This window comes from Panicum hallii, chromosome 1 (assembly GCF_002211085.1).
Source record: "Panicum hallii strain FIL2 chromosome 1, PHallii_v3.1, whole genome shotgun sequence".
Lineage (NCBI taxonomy): Eukaryota > Viridiplantae > Streptophyta > Magnoliopsida > Poales > Poaceae > Panicum > Panicum hallii.
The window spans coordinates 44,003,533-44,028,452 of NC_038042.1; the positions used below are offsets into that span (position 1 = coordinate 44,003,533).

At 42.1% G+C, this 24,920-nt stretch overlaps 2 protein-coding genes and 1 pseudogene across 4 annotated transcripts; 1 reads left to right on the forward strand and 2 right to left on the reverse strand.

Moving 5' to 3' along the window:
* Positions 1-1,563: 1,563 nt before the first annotated feature.
* LOC112897196 lies at positions 1,564-3,653 on the reverse strand. Its single transcript, XM_025965443.1, has 3 exons — positions 3,523-3,653; positions 2,142-3,062; positions 1,564-1,938 (listed from the first exon to the last, which is right to left on the reverse strand). The coding sequence occupies exons 2-3, from the start codon at positions 3,060-3,062 to the stop codon at positions 1,564-1,566; spliced, it is 1,296 nt and encodes a 431-aa protein (XP_025821228.1). The 5' UTR covers positions 3,523-3,653.
* Positions 3,654-12,085: 8,432 nt separating this feature from the next.
* On the reverse strand, positions 12,086-18,070 carry LOC112882784 (3-oxoacyl-[acyl-carrier-protein] reductase 4-like). Of its 3 annotated transcripts, XR_003226709.1 has the most exons (13): positions 17,780-18,068; positions 16,870-17,012; positions 16,592-16,645; positions 14,140-14,220; positions 13,989-14,034; positions 13,812-13,906; positions 13,707-13,739; positions 13,469-13,603; positions 13,292-13,385; positions 13,048-13,130; positions 12,923-12,951; positions 12,748-12,817; positions 12,413-12,550 (listed from the first exon to the last, which is right to left on the reverse strand). XR_003226709.1 is itself a non-coding variant. In XM_025947933.1 (12 exons), the coding sequence occupies exons 1-12, from the start codon at positions 17,925-17,927 to the stop codon at positions 12,394-12,396; spliced, it is 1,098 nt and encodes a 365-aa protein (XP_025803718.1). In that variant the 5' UTR covers positions 17,928-18,070; the 3' UTR covers positions 12,086-12,393. The 3 variants fall into 3 exon arrangements, 2 of the variants coding, with proteins under 2 accessions (XP_025803718.1, XP_025803726.1); XM_025947933.1 differs by lacking the exon at positions 12,748-12,817 and having other exon boundaries at positions 12,086-12,550; positions 17,780-18,070; XM_025947941.1 differs by lacking the exon at positions 12,413-12,550 and having other exon boundaries at positions 12,634-12,817.
* A 2,839-nt stretch (positions 18,071-20,909) lies between these two features.
* Positions 20,910-23,653, forward strand: LOC112882801 (annotated as a pseudogene).
* Positions 23,654-24,920: the final 1,267 nt, after the last annotated feature.

Sequence of the window (24,920 nt, forward strand, 5' to 3'; positions counted from 1 at the left end):
TAAATTTATGCAGGTTAAATTGGGAGCAGCGTCAGATATTCTTGAAACTTGAAGATTCTGAAGCAAGGGACTATGCCTTAGAAGCTATTTACGGGTTTGTCCCGCCGCCACCACCTCCGCTGCCGCCGCCGACCCAGTGAGTTGTATGAACGTTTCCAAACTTGTATGGACTGTATATGTTCATTTATGCTGGCTCGGGACATTTGAACTTGTATGAACTTTGTATGAATTTGTATGGACTTGTATGAGTATTGTCATGTATGAAATGTGTGTAATGTGTATTGTCATATATATATATAAACTGCATGTGATGTCCGTTGTGATATATATACATATATATATATATATGTATATATATATTATTGGACTGGATACGAGAAAAAAATAGTCATAACTTTGTCACGTGAGCATCCAATTGGCAAGCAAGTTGCACAACACAACATCACACTCTCTATCCAGTCAATGAATAAATATTGTGATAATAAAGCCATAAATGGAGCAGCCCTTTACCCAAAAGCTCTCACGCACAGGAAGCATCTAGCTAACGCGACGTCGATGGAAAAACATGAGCATCTTGGTCGCTGCGGCAGTTCCTGCTGCCCGCGTGCGCGGGGTGCCTGGACGTCCATGGCTACTGAGGCTAAGAAATTTGGACTCCTCATTTGCTGATCAGCCAAAGCGATCACAATGGCTTAAAAAGTGATAACAATCGCTTAAATCTTGCTTGGATCTTGCTCCTTCGGCAAAGCTGGTGAATCTCTTGGGAAAGAACTTGAATCTTGCTTGGATCTTGCTCAAACCCAACCCTAGACTAAGGATTTGGAGTGGGGAAGCTAGGGTTTCACTTTGGGGATTTTTGGAGTGCTTAGAAGGTGCTTGAGGCTAAGCTTATGCAGTTTGGCAGGGTGGATTTCCCGTTGGGGTCGAAGGGATATATACAGAGCCTCACTAAAAACTAGTTTTTAAGTGTCCTGGCGGACTGTCCGCCAGGACTGGCGGACAGTCCGCCAGGACCACTCGGGTTTGCATTTTTCTGTTCAAGGCATGGGTTCCGGATTGGGTTTATTTGTGTTCTACCACACACTTTCCACATCCCCTTTGATAGTACGGTATACCTAGACTAAAGAAAATATAAAACAAAGAATTATCTTCGCTTGAACCACATTTCTTGAACTGGTACCGTTCTCCAATTTTAACGAATCGTCGGGTTTGCATTTTTCTGTTCAAGGCATGGGTTGGCTTCATTTCGTAATGAGCAAACCAAATAAAGTCAAAGCATCATGATGAGATAAAACCAAGATAATGTAATATCACATGATTTCACAAACATAGAAAAGCAATAAGATCACAACCATGCAAACATCATCCATAAAAAGAAATTAGAAATTACAAGCCAACTTAGTTCAAATAGGATACAAGCCAAGTCTCACATAGATCCAAAGTCGCACAACGACTCTAAAGGATGGAAAGATAAGAATGCTAGGAATGCTAGGATACAATCTTCTCCCCCTTTGGCATCAAACACCAAAAAGAGAAAAGACAAATGGAAGCCCGGAGCAGTAATCACTCATCATCCTCATCATCATCATCATCATCATCAGCACCTACATCATAATGCTCCCACGCAGCTGGAAAGTCCCTAGGAGGAGAAGGCGGAAACGAGGGCCAATCCGTCTCCTCAATGCCAAGGTGGCGCTCAATCCTGTTGATACTCTGCTGATTTGCCTGAGCGTGAGCACGAACTACATCGTTGGTGTTGCGGCATACTTTGAAGAGAGCTTTCAAGCCAGAAATAAAGGCATTGCCTTTCCTGCGAGGACGAGTCCTAGAAGAGGAAGGCATCGCCGAGGTGGAGGGCATATCCATAGTGGGCTGGGGTGGAGAGTGAGCTGATGGGGGAGACTCGCCCTCTGGTGGAAACTCTTGCTCCTTGGGAGGCTGTGGGCAGTATGGGGCATGGACCGCATCATATCCAAACTCCATTCCAGTCACGGCATTAATCATCCTTTGAATGTATGGAGCATAGATAACTGGATTACTGCCATGATGGAGCATGTACCTCAACTCCGTCCAGAAAAAGTGAAAGACACTAAAGGGCGGGTGATCAAAGTCCATAGCTAGAAGAAGGTTCTTGACCGTACCATGAATCTTGGTGCGATCACCCTCTTGGGAGTCAAGGTCTCCCGGAATAGCCTGTTCATGATCTCCATATATGGACGTAGTCCATGAGTCGTCGCTATATCCGGATCCTCATCCCGATAGAGAGTCATAAGAGCTTCATCCGTTGGATTGATGTCATCGTGAATTTCCATCTCATCTAGAGTGTCATCAAGCTTAAGGATAGTAGCAAATTGCTTGTATGAAACCCAGAAGGCGCGCCCTTGAAGATTGAAGTGAATAAAGGAATTCTTGCCCTCACCTTCAAACCAAGCAGTGGAGCAAAATTGAGCAACCAACTCATTGTTCCAATCTTGATTGAGGGCCAAGAATTCATAGAGGTGTTTCCTCTCACATTCACGTATGACCAAGTCAAAGGTTGGATTATTTTTCTCACTCATTTCATCCCAATTGATGTACTTGGAGACGGTGATAGCATTCTTCTTCTCAATAAAGACGGATATGTACCAATCAGCTTGAAATTTGCTCCAAAACCTCCTATCCGTGATGTACTTCTCATAATCATAAGGATTTTCCTTTCTTTCCTTAAATGCAGCACCTCTTTGCTTTGTGGTGTAATCCACTCGCTTCACTCCAGGGTCACCGAAGTTGATCCTTGTGTACTCCGGTCTGTGCATGATGTACTTCCGGTAGGGTTGGAGTGGAGGGTACTCATCAAAGATAGGAACCTCCTCTTGAGGCACATCACCTTGTGGTTGAGCAGCTCTTTGGTAGCTACGCCTGGGTGCCGCATGGCTAGGACCGCCCATTTGCCCAGCTCGACTCATTGAAATTTTGGGCGTTGGCTTCCTTTTGCGCTTAGGTGGAGGAACGACTTCAATTTCATCGGAATCGGAGTTGGAGACGGGATCATGCAAGAACTTGGTCCTCCTCTCATGCACCATCTGTACATGTATAGGAAGTATACAGCTTGATTAGAAGTAATGAAAGAACGGGTGGATACAAACAAAGGATTATGCAGTAAAAATAAAGACTGAGAGGTCCTGGCGGACAGTCCGCCAGTACTGGCGGACTGTCCGCCAGGACCTCTCGGTTTTGAATGTTCCCGCGAAAACATGTGATGTCAAGAATTAATCCAATGGGGATCAAACTTTGTAGGCACATTGTAGATGATAATGGAAGCCTAGACTTAAATTTTGAACAACAATGAGTGGATAGATTGGGAGATCGACTTGAATAAAGGTTTAGGTTATGAAATGAACATGAACATGTGAACTAAAGATTTAGCCATCCATTCTTCAAGATTTTCAAGGAATAGCATCCTCTACCTAGCAGGAAACAATAGCTAAAAGCATTTCTCAAGATATGCATCGAGTAGAGAGATCGATGGAGGATTGCATATACCTTGTTCTTGCCCTAGGATGAATGGAAGTGCTTCCAAAGGATTGGAAACGAGGGGAGAAGGTTCTTGCAGCCTGTGGAGGGGCTCCTTCGCCGTGGACCTTGCGGAGGAACCGAATCCTTGGCTCCACGGACAATGGGGGGCAATGGGGGTGTTGTCCGTGGGGAAGGAAGAGAGAGTGAGAGGGGCTAGTTGTGTTATGTGGATGAAGAGAGATAGAGGAGCTTCATCCAAGAGGTGTAGAGGGTTTTGGACAGCCTCCCACGGACATAACACGATGGGCCCACGACGAGATAGTTGGATGGAAGAAAAATGATAAGTTCTGCTGCCTGACCCCGAGAGGTCCTGGCGGACTGTCCGCCAGTACTGGCGGACAGTCCGCCAGGACCTCTCAGCCAGCCAAAAAAATATTTTATTTGCCGAGTGTCGGTCAGCTGACACTCGGCAAACACACCCTTTGCCGAGTGTTAAAAATGTAGCACTCGGCAAAGATAACGTCGTTTAGGGTTTAGGGTTTACGGTATCTGTTTGCCGAGTGTATCTGTTTGCCGAGGGTTAGGCTCTCGGCAAATATTATGTTTGCCGAGTGGTATTTTTTGCCGAGAGCGACACTCGGCAAATAAAATGTTTGCCGAGTGCCCGAAATCTAGCTCTCGGCAAACCTTTCCACCCTCGGCAAATCGGGCCTCTCCGGTAGTGCATGTTCGTCGATGAGCCAGAGACTGATGGGATATTAACATGGTGCGCGGCTATTATGATTCGGTGCGAGTCATAATAGTGCCAGTCATAGTATGCCATCGGCTGACGAGTTGAAAAACAAGAAGTACTGCAAATGGCACAATTCCAACTCTTATAATACGAATAAGTGCAAAGTTTTTCACAGAAGATCTAGTCGGCTATTGAGCAAGGTAGAAAAAGAATTTGTCATATTAGCAGTGCACATTGTTTCAGGGACGAGTTCTCGCTCGAGATGGCCTCCCTGTGGTGCGGCCCCGCCTGCCACCATGTTAATGTGACAGATCTCATCCTCCAACCCTCCTCTGTCTCTGGAGTATCTTTGTGTCTCTATGTTAATGCGACAGATCTCATCCTCCACCCTCCCTTGGTCTCTCCCTGAAGGATCCGAAGTATCTTTCGGTCACCATGTTAATATTTTGGCGGTCACCAAAATATTTTGGTATTGAAAATGGAATGGTAATTTGCTAGAGCACCACCTATCACAAAAATGATAGTTTTTGGTATTGATAAGAGAGATAAGTAATCTGCTGGAGATGCTCTTAGGTTCATGCTGCACACAGGAGAAATCTTAAAGAATAAAACATATTGTTTTATAGAGCAATAAAAGACTAGTAAGCACAAATACAGAAAGGATCTTTGGTTCTGCATATTTGCCCTAGTCAGTATTAGGTCCGAGACTACTGTGGACATTAGTTCCGGATCCAAAAGTTAGGGGCATAGAGAAGACTTTAGTCCCAATTCGTAGCTCCGTCCTGAATTTAGTGCACTCCTTTTAGTTCTGGGTGAAGCCACCACCGGGATAAATAACATTTGTCCCGGTGGTTGGCTCCACCGGGGACTAAAAGAAGTGTATTAATCCCGGGTGGAGACAACCACCGGGACAAAACTGCAACACTTTTTTTTACACGCGTCTCCTTTTACTTATCTCTCTCCTCTCGATCTCCGCCACAAAGTCTAGGCCATCCACTCTTTCTTGGCTGCCTTATCCTCTTTCCTCTCCTCTCCCTCTCCCTCTCCCTCTCTTTTCTTCCTCTAGCTTGGGGATGAGATTGACTATGATGCCAGCCAGTGGCGGCGCGGCCGGGTGGAGCTGCGGTGGCTCGGGCCTGTGGCGAGCTACGCCTATGGAGCAAGGCGGCTGTTCGAGCCTGCGGCGAGCACGGCGGTTCCGGCTTGAGGCAAGCAGCGAGCGGCGGCGGTTCAGGCGGGCTGGCGCACGGTGGCTCGGCCAGAACCCGGTGCAGGCGGCGGCGCGGGCAGGGCCGGCGACCGAGTGGCCTGGGGCAGGACCAGCGTGCGGTGGCTCGACCGTGAGCGCATGGAGGTGGAGATTCATAGTTTTTTTCTTGATTTTTCTGTTGATGGAATTGTTCTGAGCTAATGTGTTTGGAGGAATTTGGGAAAGATTGAATACGGTTAATTTGTGGATTGATGCTGGCTTAATTGTTGTAATTGAATAGGGAATTTGCTGGCGTTGAGATTGATTGGGGAATTTGAGAAAGGCTCGCTGTGTAGGATGAGGACGAGATAGAAGAAGAGGGCGCTGGCCAGCAGCGGCTAAGCCAGCAAGCTATTAGGGTCCCACGCTTTTTTTATTTGCGAAATGTTATCGGTCCAGGTCGGTACATGACCCGTGACTAAAAACACTCTTTAGTCCCAGTTGCCTGACGTGGGACTAAAGGCCGGTACATTTAGTCCCAGATTGACGGTCCGATTGAAAAACCGAGACAACAAGGGTTTCCCAACCAGAACAAATCAAGAATTCTATACTAGTGAAGGTATGATCATTAGACCATTCTCAGCAGAAGATTTTATGGGATGGGTTCCATAACTATACCACATCATCTAAACTAATTTTGGTTGATGAACGAAACTATACCTTCAATCCGTAGTTTCATAGGCAAGTCACATATATTAATTGTGAGGCACCCGATTGGATGAAATTAAATGAAATGAACCCTTGTAGCTCCCAATGGATGTTTCAATACATGTTTTATTTGTCTTAGAAATAGTGTACACCTAGTTTCCATGATGAAACTTATTTCTTCTTCCTTCTCATCAGTACTCTGTCGTATCATCACATTTGCTAATATGACATATCATTTAATAAGGATGAAACATCCACCAAAATAGCGTTGGTATATTATCTTACATAGCGAAAAAGGTACAAGCTGTGAGATGTCGATCACTACAGAATGGAAATGGTACGATAAAGATCATAAATAAGATCATAAATTCATCGAGAACAACCTCAAGTTATACTCCTTCCTTTCCAAATTATTGATCGTTTTGACTTTTCTAGATATATAGCAAGATACATAGCATTTTCTATGCGCCTACATATACGCTATGTCCAGATATATAGAAAAATTATGTATAAAAAAAACAACCCCGATATTCGGTTTCGGTGGAGGATCGAGTATCTGTCTTTTGCTTTTTATAACTCCAAGAGATAGGATTGGCTCCAAAGAAAACAACATAAGTTGAAGTGGAAGTTAGATCATTAGGATCACCAGCCCAATCGGCATCTACAACCTATAATTTAGAGTGGAGGGAGTCTAGCACTACTATATCCGCCTTATCACGGCTGGGTCGAAACTCTGTTCACCGCCAGTTTGGGAGACGCTGATCTGGATCAGCTGTGATGGAGTCGGTCATCACCAACGGTGAAACTCGGCTATACCAACGGTGATAACCTTTTCAGAAAATCTGTAAAAAAATTATAATAATGGTAACAAAATTTTATCCAAAATAGCTACCACATGATTAACCGTGGATGTGAAATGTGCATCCATAGTGATTGGTACCCGCAAACCTCATAAGTCGCATGACAAGTGAATGGATATTATTTTTTTATTGTCTTTTCTAAAGTCTATATTAATTTTTAGACGCTAAAATAATCTCAAATGAAAATGTTGCTAGCTACAAACTATTAGATCTCATCGAGCATTACAACACTGATGTTGGTCTTTTTTTTATGTAAGATCATTTGATAGGTCTAAGAATTTATATAGAATATTAGGTATATAAACAGTTTTAAATGAAAACGTTATCAACTATAAACTTTTAGATATTGTCGAGCTCTATAATTTTATATAAAGTTTGTCTTCATCCGATTTCGTATGAGAATGTTATAATTTTTTCGTGCGAATTGTATGTCTTCAATTTAGAAAGGGGTAGTGATTTTTAGTGTTTGGTTATCACCGTTTGCAGCGATGACTATTTCAACTTCACTACCGTTTTGTATCTTAAACTATCAGCCCAAAACCAAGAGAGTTGGCCCAACCAGGCACACACCCGGAGGAAATCCTGCTACACCCCAAAAGCTAGCCCAAGAGGTGAGAGACTCACCCCACTTTTTATGTTGGTTCAACTCTCCCCCCACAACCAATGTGGGACTAATCCACACAATCTCCCCTGTTACACATTGGTGCCCCTAAGCACTGACCGGGCCCACACCACAGTCCACCAGTGACCGGCTCCACACACGAGCACATATGGGCCTCACACCCGCGGTCCACCACTGACCGGCTCGACACACGAGCACACACGGGCCTCACACCCACGGTTCACTGGGCTTCGGGCCTACACCACCCAAGTGTGCACGGACACAAAAACAAGAGAGTTGGCCCAACCAGGCACACACCCGGAGGAAATCCTGCTACACCCCAAAAGCTAGCCCAAGAGGTGAGAGACTCCCCCCACTTTTTATGTTGGTTCAACTCTCCCCCCACAACCAATGTGGGACTAATCCCAACATAAACTAGTGGTGACAGGGACTTTCAATGCTAGTTCCAACTGTCATTACAGCCACCTACTCTTGTACCAGCGGTAAAAGTCTATCAAAGCCAGTTTGAGCTAAACTAGTGCTGAAGGGATGTTAAGGATGTCCAAATCTGGAGTAGTGTAATATGAAGTTAAAGGTTATTGCTCTTGAACTATCTGCACTATTCATCATGTTTAAGAATCTACGTGTGTCACTTGCTTCCAATAAGATTGCCCATAGTCTCGATAGCCATCTTCACCTTTTAACCTATAATTGAATTAGGACATATAGAAGGAACCATCATGGTCTTGATACATGTGGCTCAACAATCCTTTTGCTCAACCAGTTTAAAATTTGCTAGAAACTGTCCATCATGGTATTTCTTGTAATTCTCTGTATCTCTGACGGCAAATTCAGATTATGTTGGATGCTTTTGCTCTGGCAAATAATATGTTGGAGAACTTTGAGTTAAGAACGACCGTACCCTTGAGCTGGATATTCTGTCGAAAACAAGTGGCCATGCTGTTCATGATCTGCGAATTAAATGTAAAACTTGATAACAGGGAATAGCCATGACCATGCAGGTAAAACAAGTTCATTATAAGTTGTCATCAATGGATCAGGATTCCTTGGTGGAACCTACCCACCTGGTTCGAGTTCTCGACTCGGCACGGATGTTCGTATTTTTCTAGATTTATTACAGGATTTAACCGGCGCTATTTTTCAGTGGTAGACGACGTGCCTGTCGATAGCGAGGCGATTGTGGTGACTTCATCAATCTCGAGAATCTGCCGGCTCAGCCTCTCGAAGCATATGGGTAGGGTGCGTGCGTCTATTTGCAGGGTGAGTGTGCGTGCGTGTACGTGAAGGTATACATCCAAACTGGCCGACTCAGGGCTGTGGTCCATTCGGTTGAAGCGCAGGTAGGAAGGAAAATTCAAACCCTCAGATGGAATGATAGCTACCCCAGCAGCATAAGTCATCATGTTGCTGTCAATAATGAATTAGGAATACAAGTTGCGGTTTGAATGAATAAAATTCCAAACCTAATAACGCGGAATCTGGACTGTATTGACCAAATGCGCAGAGGATCAGTAGTTATCTTGTCTATTCGTCGAAAAACAAGGTACATTTGTCACAGTCATGGCGTGGGCACTAGTCGGCCTGAGTGGTCCAAAGAAAACAAAAGGACAAACAAAAGACAAGCTTACAACATGATGTGGATACATATATTATTGTTGCGATTACTAGAAGTATAGGAAAGCGTACAACAGTTAGATTTTTTGTGGTGGAATCTGTATATCGGGTTTTGAACCTTCCACTTAACGTAGGTGCTTGTATTTAACTTTTCTAGAAATTAAATTAATGGTGCTGTAACAGAAAGTGAGACGACACACGTATGTGACTTTTCTCATTCTTAAAATCTGGCAACTTAGTCTATCGAATGTACTTTATAAAGATAAGGTATGTGTGTGTAAGCGTCTTTGTCGACACCAGTATTTCGCTAAAGAAAAAGGAAGCACGCGGAAGCAAAGGCGTCGTTGTTGTCTTGTCGACTACCTCTCTTTTGACTATGCGATCTGCAGCAGCCACAAAATACTTAGCCGTGTGTTTTGCTTTTCCCCTTGGCCCTTGCGCCACTTCCACAATGCAACTTGTTGTCTTTTGCATTTGCCTAGATACTAAAACCCCCACATTTAATTTGTGAAGAAAATCATTAATTGCCACTCGAAAGGAACTGGACTGGCGATTGATATATCTCTATTTACGAAAGCTGCATCAAAAGAGATCCAGGCAGCGTGGCCACGTCACGGTCCGATTCCTGATCACTTTGCGAAAAATCCCTCGATCTTTATAAAAATCAACCCGCAGTCCAGCCTTCTCTCTCAAATAATTTTGCGAAAAAGCTCTCAACTTTTCCCAAAGTCGACCCACAATCCAACCTTCCAGGTTTAGGAAAATTTGCAAATAAAACCTTAAGTTTTGTTGAATCAACCCGCCATTCTGTTCCTCTCTCAGCAAAGTTTTTAGAAAAACCCTCGCATTTCAATTAAATCAAACCACAACCTGTTACATTCGTTATTTCTACACGAGCAACATTATACGTACAATTTGAACACCAAATCGCGTTGGAATCAAAATTTATTCAATATAAAACTTGATCTAAAATTCAAAAACTACAACTTTATTATAGAGTAAATTTTAAAATTCAAAACTTTCGCAATTCGTTTGCATAAATACTTCCATACGATCCGTTGTATCTAAAATTTGGACACCAAAACATCTTCAAATCAAAAAATAATCAATACAAAAGTTGCTTAGAATTTTAAAATCTACATCTTTACTATATAGTAAAAATTTTAAATTCAAAACGCTTCTAAAAAAACTCAAAATTTTAAAGCTACATAACAAAATTGTAAATTCAAAATATTTTCCTAATTTGTTCAACATAACATCTTAATTTGCTAAAAATATAATATTGTGCTATCGTTCTTCTATAGCTTCTCATGCGACCTCCACAATAACGCGACATATTTTAATATAACCACTACTTTCTTAAAAAACATCACGTGTATTAATTGTCTCATGATTTCGCAAACACATTAAGTATCCGTGCTCCATCCTCCCTATTAAATTATTTTACCCCTTTTTTTACCATAATAAATGCAACAACAAATCTCATACCTCCATTTCGATACTAAAATAATATACTACTTAAATAATATAATAGCGTCACAACAATAGAATGCTCAAAATATATACCAAATGCAACAGCGGGCAAACCATGACACCTATGCGAAAATAAAGAAATGATGAATTTATCTTAACTACGTTGCTTAAATTTTTTTTTACATTCACCTGTATACAACTACTAACATGAACGAACTAAAGTCCGCATCAACTGCAATACTACGACGCAGGATACGGACCCCACGCGGCAAAGCCACGGGTCTTTCTAGTATAGACTGAACTGGATGTCATTTCATGATAGAACGAGGAACCTTTTCCTGGCACAGGAGTCATCACCAAGTCCACCCTAATCAATTCCATCCCCTCGTCCAAGTAGCACAACTAGTCATGAAAGGTGCTCTCCGCCCGCCGGGCCGTAACGTGCGTCAAGTCGTCTTACTGAAATAACAGGTTGATCGTTACTTTGTCGTGTTACCAAGCATTTGCAAATGTCGGAAGACGAAGTAGTGGAGCGCACCCATTTTTTGGCATCCTATTTCTTTATATGTTTGGTTGATTGGTTCAGGGATAAGGGAAATTTTTAGACTAGATAATCTAAGGGCCGAGCTTTAATCTTACATAATTTTAAGCTAAAAATATATAAAGGTCAAATTGAATTGTGAAGAGAGCATTATGATCATGATCCGTTACCACGCTCTTAAAATGGATTCAATAATATTCCCATATGATCCGAGATGATCCCTTCCCTTGGAAACTTGAGGCTGGGATGGGCTCGCCGCATTTGCACGCCATCCATCCTCCGTCTCACGCGCTTGGATTCACGAGCAAGTGCCATGGCTGAGCGGTGGAGTGCCTAGTTTGATGAATGGGGTTGTGAATCACATTCTCATTTCTTAGACTTTTGTTTAGTTGGTTCGAGGAATAAAATGGATTGATAAAGTGATCACATGGTTAGCTTAACAATTAGGAATGGGTTCATCCTATGAAAAATTATCGGAGAAACTTATGATGGACCATTCAATTCCAGATGAGGTGATTGCTGAAACCAAACAATTAATTAGTTTGTGTCAAGCTAGAGTGTTCGTAATTTGAAGTAATAACTGTTTGTGCAGCACGATCTACTTGCATTCTACTTCCTCTGTTCCAAATTGTAGATAGTTTTGGCTTTCTTAGATTTATAGTATTTGTTATATATCTAGATATAATGTATATCTAGGTGTATAGCAAAATCTATGAATTTAGAAAAATTAAAACAACCTACATTTTGATACGGAGAAAGTATGTTGCTTTTCTAAATGCCAACTTAATACGTCTGTTCTAAACTAAGCTAATCTTGCGTGCTATTTGGTCATCTACTGTGCACAATTAAATTAGAAACCCCAGTAATCGTAGGATAAAACCATAGTCCAACAAAAAACTGGACCATGTTATGCAACAAGGTTGAGCACTTGGACTGAAGCACCAGTAGACTCAATCACTCAATGTGCAGTCGGCTACAACAGTTAGATCCCTCTTGCATGGTCTTTCTTGATCAATTAGTCGAAAAGAGGATTTCCCACGTCTATGCTCGATTCAGATCATCCCATGTTACCGCACCGCTCCTGCACCTTGTTTGGCTTCACCTTGTTGCTTGATAAGCCTGCTTGGACAAGGTGCTGGAGCTTCCTCGTTGTTTGGTTCATCCCATGTGAGCCGGACGGTGCGAAACCAGGGCGGATGACAGAGCCTCGAGCGCTTCCTTGGGAGGGCGATAAACAGGAAGCCTCGTCATCTCATACTTCCGGGTCCACAGAAATTTTCCGAGCCAGCGATCTTTGTTCAGATCCAACCCCGTTCTTGCACAGATTCAAATTTCAATCTCGTCAGGCTAACAGTCTGAATAGAACTAAAATACGGGTAGAGTGCAGAAAGCAGAAACTGAGGGGCAGGGCAAAAGAGGACCGAGCTCTTCTGGGTATGAATTAGGAGCATGCCAATGTCAGATGGACATGGACCAAAACGTGGCTGGAAGCAATCGCTCAGAAAGGAATACCTGCAAATCTCTTACATTTCTATCTCCATATTGTCCCACTCTCCCTATAAACTAGATACTAGAAAAATTGCTGCACAGAAAACAAATCGCCCTTTTAAAAGAGGACACATCAAAACTGTTGATTACAGTTTTTTTTTAACAAATGATAGGACGGGTGGGTTTGCCAAAGCCTTACATTACCATCCCACCATCGATGGTGAGGACCTGCACATGACACCACAAGATAAAAGGAGTTCAGTAAGAAGACTTCAAAGTTCAAAGAACCAAGAAAACAAAAAATACACACAGCTGTAACCAGACCTGTCCAGTGATGTAGCTTGCAGCAGGGCTGAGGGCTAAGAATTCCACCAGACCTGCTACATCCTCTGGCCTACCGTATCTCCCTGAAAATTCATGCATGGCAATTAGTGGCAGGAGGGTATATAATAAGGCTTTATCTCAATAATTTCCAATATTCACGAAAATGCTACCCAATTCATCCATTCAAATTAGGCACTTAAGAATATTTACAGCTGAGGATGCCAATGCCAAAGAAACTGCATACCTAAGGGAATATTTGACAGAATTTTCTTCTCGAGCTCTTCTCCAAGTTCAGCAGTCATATCTGATGCAATAAAACCAGGAGCAATAACATTTGCCTGAACAGAAATGTGCATAAATATTTCAGCAACTGGGAAATTGGATAAAAGCTTTGAGTTAATGAATCAAAAGATATTCTCACATTAATATTCCGGCTTGCATATTCCCTAGCAACTGTTTTTGTGAACCCAATAACTCCAGCCTTAGCAGCAGCGTAATTAGCTTGTCCAGCATTGCCAGTTAGACCAACAACTGATGCTATGTTGATAATTCTTCCCTGCATTGTGATGTAAAAAATGAGAGGCTGGTATAGGTAAAATATATGCATTAATGGAAAACAGAAATAGCATAACAATTTGATGAAGCAAAACATCCCATACCTTCTTTTTCTTCATCATTACTTTTGTTGCAGCCTGCAAAGAACATATTGCCGTGAGAAGGACAAAATAATTGTGGTAGCAAAATGGGGAGAATGGGATAAGTACCTGTGTGCAAAGGAAAACACCTGTAAGATTCAGATCAATTACATCTTGCCACTGTGATTTCTTCATCCTCATCAACAATGTGTCCCGTGTGATTCCTGGAATAAGTTTAGTATTTCAATTGTTGTAAGTGAAACAAATTGGAACAATTACAGAAGGCAAAAATGCATTCATCGGTACCTGCATTATTTACCAGTACATCAATTGTTCCCCATGTGTCAACTGCCTGGAAGATTTACACATGTATCTATGTTAGAATTGAAAAGTAGAATAAGTGAATAACTGAAGTAAAACTTAGCAAATCGGTTTATCTCAAGTTAACTCAACTTACTGTTTTTATCATAGATTCAACGTCAGCTTCTTTGGAAACATCTCCGCCAAAGGTAATGGCCTCGCCTCCAGATGCTTCAATCTGTAAAACAGAGGAATATCAGTATCTGCTTGGATACAGTTCCATGCAGAATAAGACAAGACATGAACAACAAAGGCAAAATCTGGACCTCTAAAATACCCTGAAGTGTCTTTGCCCTTTGAGCATATTTCTTGACGAACACTTAAAAGACCAACAGATGTCAAGCCACAGTTTATTAAACTTATTAGGGGCATTTGTGTTTCTGTCCCTACTTTGCAATGCAATTGAAATTTTGCCCTCGTTTTTTCCAACTTTGTGATTTTGCCCTTACTGACAATTCAACGCGATTTTGCCCCTAGTCAACGGTCAAAACAGGGGGGGTAATATTGCGTTGCCTAGGGGTAAAATCGTGTTAACTTGTGAATAGTAAGGGCAAAATTACAATTGCACTGTAAAGTAGGGGCAAGAACACCAATTTCTCAATTTATTATCTCATGTCAACACCTAAAAAGATATTTAGGTATAATCTGCAGTTCAAACAGAAAAATTACCCATTTTTTTTCATTCGTTCTCCATACAGGCAGTCTTCTCCTAGGCGCCTAGCACTAGTCTGATATCAGCTGCACTAAGCAACTGGTCCGAAATTACGAGGCTAGCAGATAGGCAACACCTAGGCAGGGGCTAGGCGACCACCTAGGGGACATTGATTATAACTCATAAACTAAACGCATTGTACGTATTTCTGAAACATAACCTTAGGTGGAACGTTATTCATAGTGGAGTGGATGCTGAGGCATAAGCACTGAAAAATGGTGGCCTAGATAAAATATAACTGCTTAGATAGTTAGATGACATTGTAATCTTAAACAAGTATATTGGACATGGGTGCCCTAAATATAACTTCGTCTTAATGAAATGACACGCAGCTCTCCTGCTCATTAGATAAATAAATATAACTTGTAGAACACCAGTAGGCTTGTGCGAAATACACAATTTTTAGTGGTACACAACGTGTGTGTTAGTGGGCTATTGCTCATCAAGTTAACTCATCTACAGATATGTTACAAATAACCTACCATGTAGAAATAGAGAAGAATACAAGCAGTGAAGTGTCCATTAATTCATTTACCAGTTACCACATTAATGTTGCTAAAAGTATAACCAACACTCAGTGGCGGACCCAGGATTTGAAACTAGGGTAGTCCTGATCAAAAATTTCAAAGCGCAAAGGACCCAGGATTTGAAACTAGGGTAGTCCTGATCAAAAATTTCAAAGCGCAATGCTGTATAATCTAATTGCAATTCAATAAAAATACAGTATATAATAACTAAATTTACAATAAACATAGTTAAAAGGAAATTAAGACAGGGCAGAGAGAAAAAGAACAATATACACAAGTGGATTTTGCCATTGTTGCCTTGCTGATTGCAATTGGGCGATGGGGATTAATTGCCGAATGCCCCTGACGCGTGCCATACTACTGCAGTGGCAATGCTGCGCGTTGGGGAGCATTGCTCGGAGCAGGAGCCAGCAGGCGGCGACGCCGTGGTGGGAGGCGACGAGCGGCGTCACGGTGGCCCACGGCAGCCTGGTCCTGCAGCCAGCACGTCCGCGCAAGGCACAGGCGCTCGACTGCTGCGGCGGCCGGCAGATGGAGCCGCCAGTAGGGTGCTACCGCGCTAGACGGGGGGCAATCTCTGCCAGCTGGTGGAGCTGGGGAGGGGAGGACGATCTCTGCCGGCTGGTGGAGCTGGGGAGGGGAGGGCGATCTCTGCCGGCTGGTGAAGCCACCATGGGAGGCTAGGGCCGGGGGCACCGGGGAGGGGAGGGTGCCCGGCGCGGTTGGCGGTGTGGGCGAGCGGCGCACATGCATCTGCGTCGGGCGGAGGCGAGGGTGGTATGCGGCTGCTGGGTGGAGGCACCAGGCGTGAGGAGCTCAAGTTGGGCTAGGGATAGTTTGTTGGGCCCATTTTTTCAGTTTGGGCTATGAATTTTGAGTATTAAAAAACTTTTGGGCCAAAATTTAGGGTAGTCCTGGGCCTATCTGGACTACCCTTTGGGCCCGCCACTGCCAACACTCATATATCGGATAAATTTATTTCATGATGAAAAGTTTTTAAAGATATTCTTAGAGAAAAATACAAAAGATAATTCAGGATGAATAAGAAAAAAACTTCAATCAAAATCCACAAATTTTGACTGGTTCAGAAGAAGCTTAGCAGGAAATGTAATTTATCAATCACAATATATGGTTAATTTAGATGGTAGCCTGGTAAAATTTAGTTTAAGCACAGCAGCATTTTCTTACTCTTCCAATCTGTTCTCTCCATTTTATTCTTGTCTTACAGGCCTTACCTGAGGAGGAAAAGGAAAGAAAAATAAAGGAAACCGGTTTCCTTGTGTATGAGGCCACTTGCCATTGAAGATTACCTCCTTGGAAACTTCTTCAGCCTCCTTTGAAGATCGGGCATAATTCACCAAGACCTGCAGTTGTTAATCATAGTTTTGTAAAACTCAGAAGATTAAACTTTTATCCATAATGCATAATGCATTAAATTGATAATCTTGCAGCCTACCCTAGCAGTGGCAAACTGGCCACTGCGGAATCAGATGAGCTTAGTCTAGTTATATGCAGTTTATTAAGAGAAGCTAGTATACATTTGATAGAATTTGTATAGATGTATGAGCCGATTATGTAAACTGCTAACCTTGCAACCTGCTTTTCCAAGAGCTAATGCAGTGGCTTTTCCGATTCCCCTTGAAGCACCAGTAACAATAACGACAGGAGCTTCCAACTTTGTAGCATCTGGTACAACAGCTTGCTCAGCAGCCGCGACATGAGTTGTTACACCTGTAAATACCATATACTTAGTAAAATAAAAGAATGTATCAATTATTTTGTTGGTTTACAGGAGTTCAAATGGTGTCATGAATTTTGTTGGTTTACAGGAGTTCAAATGGTGTCATGATCAAAGGACAGTTCTCTTTATCAATCACAAGGCTAGGACATCACATATGCCAAATTCAGATAAGTCCACCAAAGTTTAGATATACCATATACAAACCCTGAGGCATGAACAGTTTTTTGCACCAATTTTACTAAGAAAAGGGGGCAAAAAGGAGGACTGGTTGAGAACCTATGATGCTGGATTTCAAGTTAAAATTCAGCATACACATGGAGTGGCCTGGGAACAAGACCTCAGAGATAGACCTACTGCTAAGCAACTTGGCAAATAGCACCTAGTGACAAGCTAAAAAATTACCGCCAAAGCCCATAACCTTTCTAAACCAGGGATTAGAAATTGGTTTTTCTAGCACTTAAAAAGTTGACAAGATATAGTAAGCATAAAAACAAAATTTCTTCGTCAGCACACACAGCATATATACGCCAATGCAATTACCTGGAAAGCACGGATTCCCACCAAAGCGTTCAGATAATCATCAATCGCCCAACCAAATTTCCATTTCAATCACATAAAGTAAAACTGGATCGCTACCATTCCGATATTAATTGACCGCAACCTTTCGAACGAGAACCTCAAACCCCACAAATCGAACTATCGAAACATGTTTACTAGCACCAACCCACAGAGCACAGATGCCGTCAGCACGCCGTACCGGAGAGCGCGACGGCGCGGGAGCCGGGGCCCGAACGGAGCGCGGGGGCGGCGAAGCTGACGAGGCCCCGGCGCGCCGGCGACACAGAGAGGGCCGCCGGTGAGGCGAGCGCGGCGGCGGCGGTACTGGCGGCGGCAGCGGCGGCCATGAGGGATCGGAGTCGGGGGGAGGAGAGGGTGCGGATGGGGAGGCGGCGGGGCGCCAGCGAGATAGCCGTTTATAGAGAGGATGTCGTTGGGGTTTGGCAGGTTTGGTGTGACTGCGTGCGGTTTGCTTCGGAAGCTCCGATGGCGACGGGGGCAATGGATGCGCTTCGCGCGGATGCAACAAGAATCGACGATGGATGGAGGATCATGGGAAGATGAGGTTGATTGCCTACAAGATGGAGAACATTCTTAGGTCAGTTTTGTCATGTCACATACTGTTTCCAAATTCTAGAAACATAAGCCTGTTACGACTTATTTTCAACTTGTCATGATTTTTATCAGAAATGTATTTTAAGTGTTCGTGATCTAATTTTATACTCTCTCCGTTTCAAGTTTCAAATTATTAGTTGTTTTAATTTTTCTACATGTATAATTTTTACTATGCATCTAGATATGTATGATATCTAGGTGTATAATAGCAAAATTGATGTATCTAAAAAGTCAAAACGACTGATAATTTAAAACGAAGAGAGCAGCTCACAAGTATAATCACAACTAACATAATTTATCACACTTAACATATCATAGCTCACAAGACTTAACATCTCATAGCTCACAAGAATCTACATAATACACACCATTGATACAATGTTAGAAGCCAAGTAAACATAATACTTGGTGAGTAAATAATATGTATTATTTGATAATTAAATAGGAAACAAGCAACTTATCCAAGGTAAAACATTATTTAGATTATGCGGGTGATTAATTGTCCATTGATGTAAATTGTCATCTCATTATCCTAGAGCAAATTTAAAAAAAGTATATATATTGATAAATTTTTCACAAATAAAATTGCATAGTTAGATATTTTATCATAAAACTATAAATTAAATAAAATTCATCGTGTGCAGCTTTATAATCACAAAACTACATATTTAACGTCATTAGTTTAATATAACTACTGATTTTGAGTGTCTCTCTTGGGGAAATCCAGCTAGCCACTGGATTATAGGGATATGGATGTGCTGAGCTCGGAGGCAATAGCTACAATGGTAGAAGTTGTACATCCATGGTTGCTAGTGATTGTACATTTTTTAACCTTGTAATGGCGTGTGCGTCTCGAATATACATAGCATATAAGAATCGATAAATGAACCAACCGTTGCGCTTTTTCATCCGAAATCAAAGCAAGCATCGTACCCTGCTTAGACCTACGGCGTGCAAGGACATATAAAATAGGAGGTGTTTTTTCACGATGGTAAGTTATAGGATTTCTTTAGGACAATAGCGAGTTCTTAAAATCCACTCCACCAATATGGAGTGCATATACTTGGGTGACTTTTTAAGTTCTTTTAGCGCTCTGAGAAGAATAAAAGATAAGGGTATGTTGTATATTATTTTTATAGATTTTGTTGGTCTAGTGTTAGGTTAGACTTTCTATTGTTGCATCTCTGATGAGCATATTGCCTTCTGAAAATAGAGAATTTTATACTTATTTCTTAGAAATTCTATTCTACTTGTTGTTGCAGGAATACTCTACAAAGATTATTTGAGTTATTGCAGCATATTTATAATCTAAACTCTAAATCTCTTTGTCTTTTATCGTCCCTCTGTTTATCTTATTGTTCATATTTGTGTAGTGCCATAGTGCATTCATATGATCCATATATTAGTAATTGGTATAGAGTTTATGTATTTTTTTAATATTTTTTTTCCATTTTCTATTCCAAGATCTAGTAAGCAATAAATATCATATTGCAGTCTGATTTTTTTGTTGCAATCAGAAGTAGTTACTGACGTATGCTATAGTGAAGGGACGAAGGGACCGCCAAATTGCACGATGTTGGTACAACAAAGAATCATTCTACTTTGTTTATAGCCACATTTATGGCTATTTAGGAGGTCAACAATTTTGTAGTGACACTCAAGTTGTACTAGAGTGGAGGGTTGTGTATGGTGATTTGTGTTTTGAGACGTTTTGAGTTCCATGAGAGTGTGTTGGTTCATCTTCATCCTTATTATAAGAATGAGGAGTGAGTATTGTTATATGGTCATAAGAATGAGCATGTTTATAACATTTCTTTTTGTCATCAAGAAGAATTATCCTTCATGATACCATCTCTCTGATAGAAAATATTCACCAATAATGGATCGTAGAGAAATATAGAAGAAAGAGAATGGAGATCAAAGAAATAAGAAATGGGGACACTCACAAAATTAGGGTTAGGGGCTTGTGGTTTCATGTTATTTAGAGGATTTAGTGACTGTTGAGGCTAGAGGGAAAGCCAAAAACTCTTTAATGCCACTCGTGGTAATGAAGGCCGGATGGGTGGCATCGGGCGATAGGGATGACGAAGACGAAGTCACTTGAACAAATATGAGGTGGTGTTAGGGATAAGATTATCACAAGCCCTCTTGCTATATCTCCGTCAACCGAACATCAAGGATGATATTGAATCATGTGTTTCATTGCATTACATTTACGATCCACCTTTCATACAAAACAAAGTTACATCATCATCACTAAGAAGTCAGCACAATTCTATGCCTTGGCCATGTTCAGGGTTAGGCACATAAAGAGTTCTTCATTGCCTTAAATTGTCATGAGTGGAAGCACTGCTCTTTATAGATACCATCTGTATGGGAACTCTGCTCTAATTTTGTAGTATAGCTTATTTGGTTAGATTTTTTATTGAAATCTATCCATAACTTTATCAATCTTGTTATCTATCAATCTAGTCTCTCTAAAGCATTCATATGGAAAGGTGTGCAATTTGTGTATTCAAAGATGCGAGTGCATACGTGTGGGTAAAATTTTTTGGAAAGGAAATAATACCTGTGTAAGTAGGATTTTCAACCTCTTTCTGGGGGAAAGGAATTTTCATCTTCAAATAAAATCCAAAAGGCTGATGGGCCTTGGCAATACAAATGACCGGCGCGTAAGGATGGGCCTGGGCCATCTTTTCATTTCATCCTACATGGGCAGCGGGCGGTTCCAACACAGCAGCAGTGAGCTGCTCGGCTGAGCTCGTCCGCCGTCACCGCCGGCGTCCGTCCTCCTCCCGTGTCGCCGGCGAATCCAGTCATCCATCGAGGTGCGTTTCGCTGGTTTGACTTGTTCTTTGTGGTGGGGCGACATTCCTTCTCTTCTAATGAGCTCGGAGCTGAATCCTTTTTTGTTTTTGGGCGCGGACAGCAATGGCCTAGAATCCGAATCGTCGAAGATGGATGCCGCGCCGCCGCGGCAGAGGCCGCGTCTTCCGTTGCCGGGCGCGGCGGCGGATGTCCTGGAATCCCTCCCTTCGGAGCTCCTCAACGCCATCCTCTCCCGCCTTCCCCTCCGCGACGCCGTCCGCACCTCAGCCCTCGCCCGCGCCTGGCGCCGCCGCTGGGAGTCCGTCCCCTCCCTCAAGTTCAAATGGGACGAGAGCGCGAACCCCGGCGCCGTCACCGGCGTCCTCCGGCGCTACTCATACCCCGTCCGCGAGTTCCGCCACTCAGCCGTCGGGGAGGCGTCGTTCCGCCACTCCGACCGCTGGATCCGCCTCCTGGAGCTCAAGGGGGTCCAAACCCTCCAGCTTGATTTCCACCGATCACATGGAGGTTCGGTCCACACGCTGCATCCTAGCCGCGAGCTCACATTTCTCTATCTCCGAGGCTGCGATATCCCAACCACGGCCCCAGGCTTCACAGGACCCCCAAATCTAACCTCTCTACACCTAAGCTATGTCGGTTTTCCAGAAGGCGCGAGGGAGTTGGAGTTGTTAATTGCTACATGACCTACATCCCCAATGCTTGAAGCACTGTCTCTTACGCTGTTGTGGCTTCCTTATAGCGATGACGGGAATGATCATTGGGTTATTCAGGCTCCCAAACTTCGTTTCTTTTCTATAGCTGACCTTTTTTATTATGGGTGGAGGATTAGTGATCTCCCATCCCTTGAGCAAGTCCGAATCGAGTGTCCCTTTGACCAAGATTTCGTCAAGCATATGGCAGGGTTGGCTCGGGCCAGGTCCCTCCACGTGCAAATACAGGTAAAGTGTTTTCTTCAGTTTGACGAAACATCTTTTCTGCTATTGCGAGGTTTTATATGATGATTAGTAATCACCACTCAAATTGTGAGGTTATATGCACAAGTTTGATTCCCTGCAAATGAATTCCAACGTTAATTTAAACATAGATGTCTTACTTTCACATATAGTTGAGCCAGTCTAAGTTAACTCTGACTTGGATTGTCCAGAATCCATATGGTCCAAAGTCCAAACAGATTTCCATGCTACTGCTTGTGCTGTGGAGCAAAATAATGCATCCGATGGAGTTGCGAGCGCAGAGGGTTTTAAACTGGTAGTCTCAAGTCTCAACCTAGCAGAACTTTAAATACACAGAGACAAGCAAGTTCCCTTAGCGAATGTATTGTGGGCACAACACTCCATTCCATCTTAAGTGCTAGACATTTTTAGACTCAATTACCAAAAGGAACAATAAAAAACCATAAATATTCTGATCATATGTTACGACTTTTCCAAGGACCTATAGGGCAGTCTCACATTGTGCTCCCAAACTTGGTTGAGAACCCGCTCCCAATTCCCATACATCGGACATGTCCCATGGAAAAAAAGAAATTGCACACACTCTCTGCTCTCATCACTCTCCTCTCTGTTCCCCTTCTGGCTCCCTGAGCACATTGGCAATTGAGATGCCACCGTGGGTCAAAGGGGCGCAACTGTAGTTGGAAGCCGTGCGTGGATGTGGAGGCTGCTGCCTGATTGTTTGGTCTCACCGTTAACATGGTCTTTCTTTTGGCAACTGAATAATTCCATGGATGTTTGTTATATGATTTAAATTGCTATGATTATCTCATGGACAAAACATGTAACTATACGAAATAAGAGATCAAGACAAAATACTTTTCATCACCTATGTCTTGGTTTTGTAGTCTAACAGTTTATCTATATTTCAGGTAGAGGATGATAACATTCTGGAGGGACTCTCCTGCCCCTTCAATGATCTGAAGCGTTTAACACTGGATACAAGCCTGAGCCTATTGTCTAGTGTTTTATCCGTATTCTGTCTGCTCAGGAATGCTCCTAAACTTGAAGATTTGTATATTGAGGTAGTTTGAAGTGGTAGTTTGAAAAGCTAATGGTACATTTTTTTAACTTCATTTGTATGCAAGCCTATATAATTTCTCATCTTTGCTGCAGGTCAATGATGTATATTCTGAGCGTGATGAAGTTGAGATTGACTTTCTGAATGCACAATGGACTGGTGATTTGCTCTCCAAACTCATACGTGCTGATGTGGTTGATACGATGTGCACGCTAAGTGAGATGAATTTTATCAAGTTGTATTGTCCAAGGCAAGACGGCTTGAAGAATTCCATGTCTGTATTGCTGAAGACTGTTCAAAATCCAATGAAGCGGTTACAGAGTTGGTAAAATATAGGAGAGCTTCTCCACGAGCCAAGGTCTTCTTCAAATGCATGTCAGATGATTAACCTTTGGAGCATTTTGGGAAATTTGAAGTTGTAAACTTCAGCTTATATGCTCTAGAAGGGCGTGAGTGAGTTAAGCCGTGAGCTCTGTGAACACCGTGAACAATGTAGAACTTAGTTTTTCAGGTGTAAAGTTTCCTTGGACTCTTTTGGCTTAAAACTCATGAAATGTATCTGGGATTGCAATAGAAGCAAACAGTGTGATAATCTATCAGTATTTCTAGATCTTAATGCAGGCCCTTCCCCTTTCTTATTTAGAGGAACTAATTTTGAATTTTTTTAGGACCTGATTTATTTTGAGACAATGATTTTTTATTTCCCAATTGCATAGGTACCATGCACCAAAAGAGCAGGGGATGGTGCACATTCTCAAGTGGTAGATGGGAATGCCTATACAAATACTCTATATTTCTCAAAATATAACTAAGTTTAGAGTTGTCCCTAGTCAAATATTTTTATGTTTGATCAATAATAACTCTAAAAATAACTTATTTCAAAATACAACTATGTTTAACCTTAGTCAAATATTTTTAAGTTCGACCAATCATACCTCTTAAAACTATTTTATTTCAAATAGAAAAACTACATGTTTTGATGGTTTCATAATGAAACTACTAACATCATCTATATGTCGATAGCCTCTATAGTTTTTCTCTTTTTTTTTTTTGCAATTCTTAGTCAACGTCAGGAAGATTTGACTTAGAGTGAACCTAAATGTAGCTATATTTTATGACAATACTGAGTAAGATTTAGAGGAAAAGGAATAGACCGAGCCTATCGAAACTGACATTGCCTCGCCAATTATTGTGCTCCACTTTTCATCATTTATTGTTCTGCAGTGGCAAATTATTAACCAGTTTTATTCAGAATTCTAATTTTGTTTTCTTAAGAGTACCCGTACATGTCCTAGTCCAATTGACGAAAGAAAAAGCTATGCTACTTTGGGTGATTTCTTCCCTTAAACAACATGGAGAGCAGCGTGTCATTTCATTTAGAAGAAGAAAAGAATGCACGGGAGAGAGGCCCACTCCTAATCACACATAACACACGTCAAAACTTAATCAGCACAAAACACTCTGAAATGTCCACTTCTCGCCAAAAAAAAGAAGTAAAAATGACCACGACAACAACCCAAACCTCATACTACGAGTCCGGGGGTGAGCGACCGATGGAGTAGCTCGTCGAGTGCTGAAGCTCCAGCCAAACAACATAAGCGACTCTCATTAGGCACCATCTGTAGCACTGTTTGAACGTATAGCCAGAGGCGGAGCCAGGATTTCGACTTAGAGGGGCTAACAAACTAAATCTTATGGTTATCCTTAAGAACTAATAGTCTAAATTGACAATATAATTAGCACCTCGGACAATGATAAACTTAGCTTCCGTAATATAAGAATTAAGGATTCAAGATTGGTCGGGGTACACGTCGTCATGGCCGCTCCTTGAATGCTTCATGCTTTTTGTGTTTTTATTTACATGTCGTATTAGGTTTGTTCTA

Coding starts and splice junctions, on each gene's coding strand:
- LOC112882784 (XM_025947933.1), bottom strand. CDS start 17,927: ATGGCCGCCGCTGCCGCCGCCAGTACCGCCGCCGCCGCGCTCGCCTCA. Junction 13,604..13,706: donor TAATGATGAAGAAAAAGAAG/GTATGGGATGTT, acceptor ATCACAATGCAG/GGAAGAATTATCAACATAGC. Junction 13,386..13,468: donor ATGCAAGCCGGAATATTAAT/GTGAGAATATCT, acceptor ATTTCTGTTCAG/GCAAATGTTATTGCTCCTGG.
- LOC112897196 (XM_025965443.1), bottom strand. CDS start 3,062: ATGGTGCATGAGAGGAGGACCAAGTTCTTGCATGATCCCGTCTCCAAC. Junction 1,939..2,141: donor TGATCGCACCAAGATTCATG/GTACGGTCAAGA, acceptor TACTGCCCACAG/CCTCCCAAGGAGCAAGAGTT.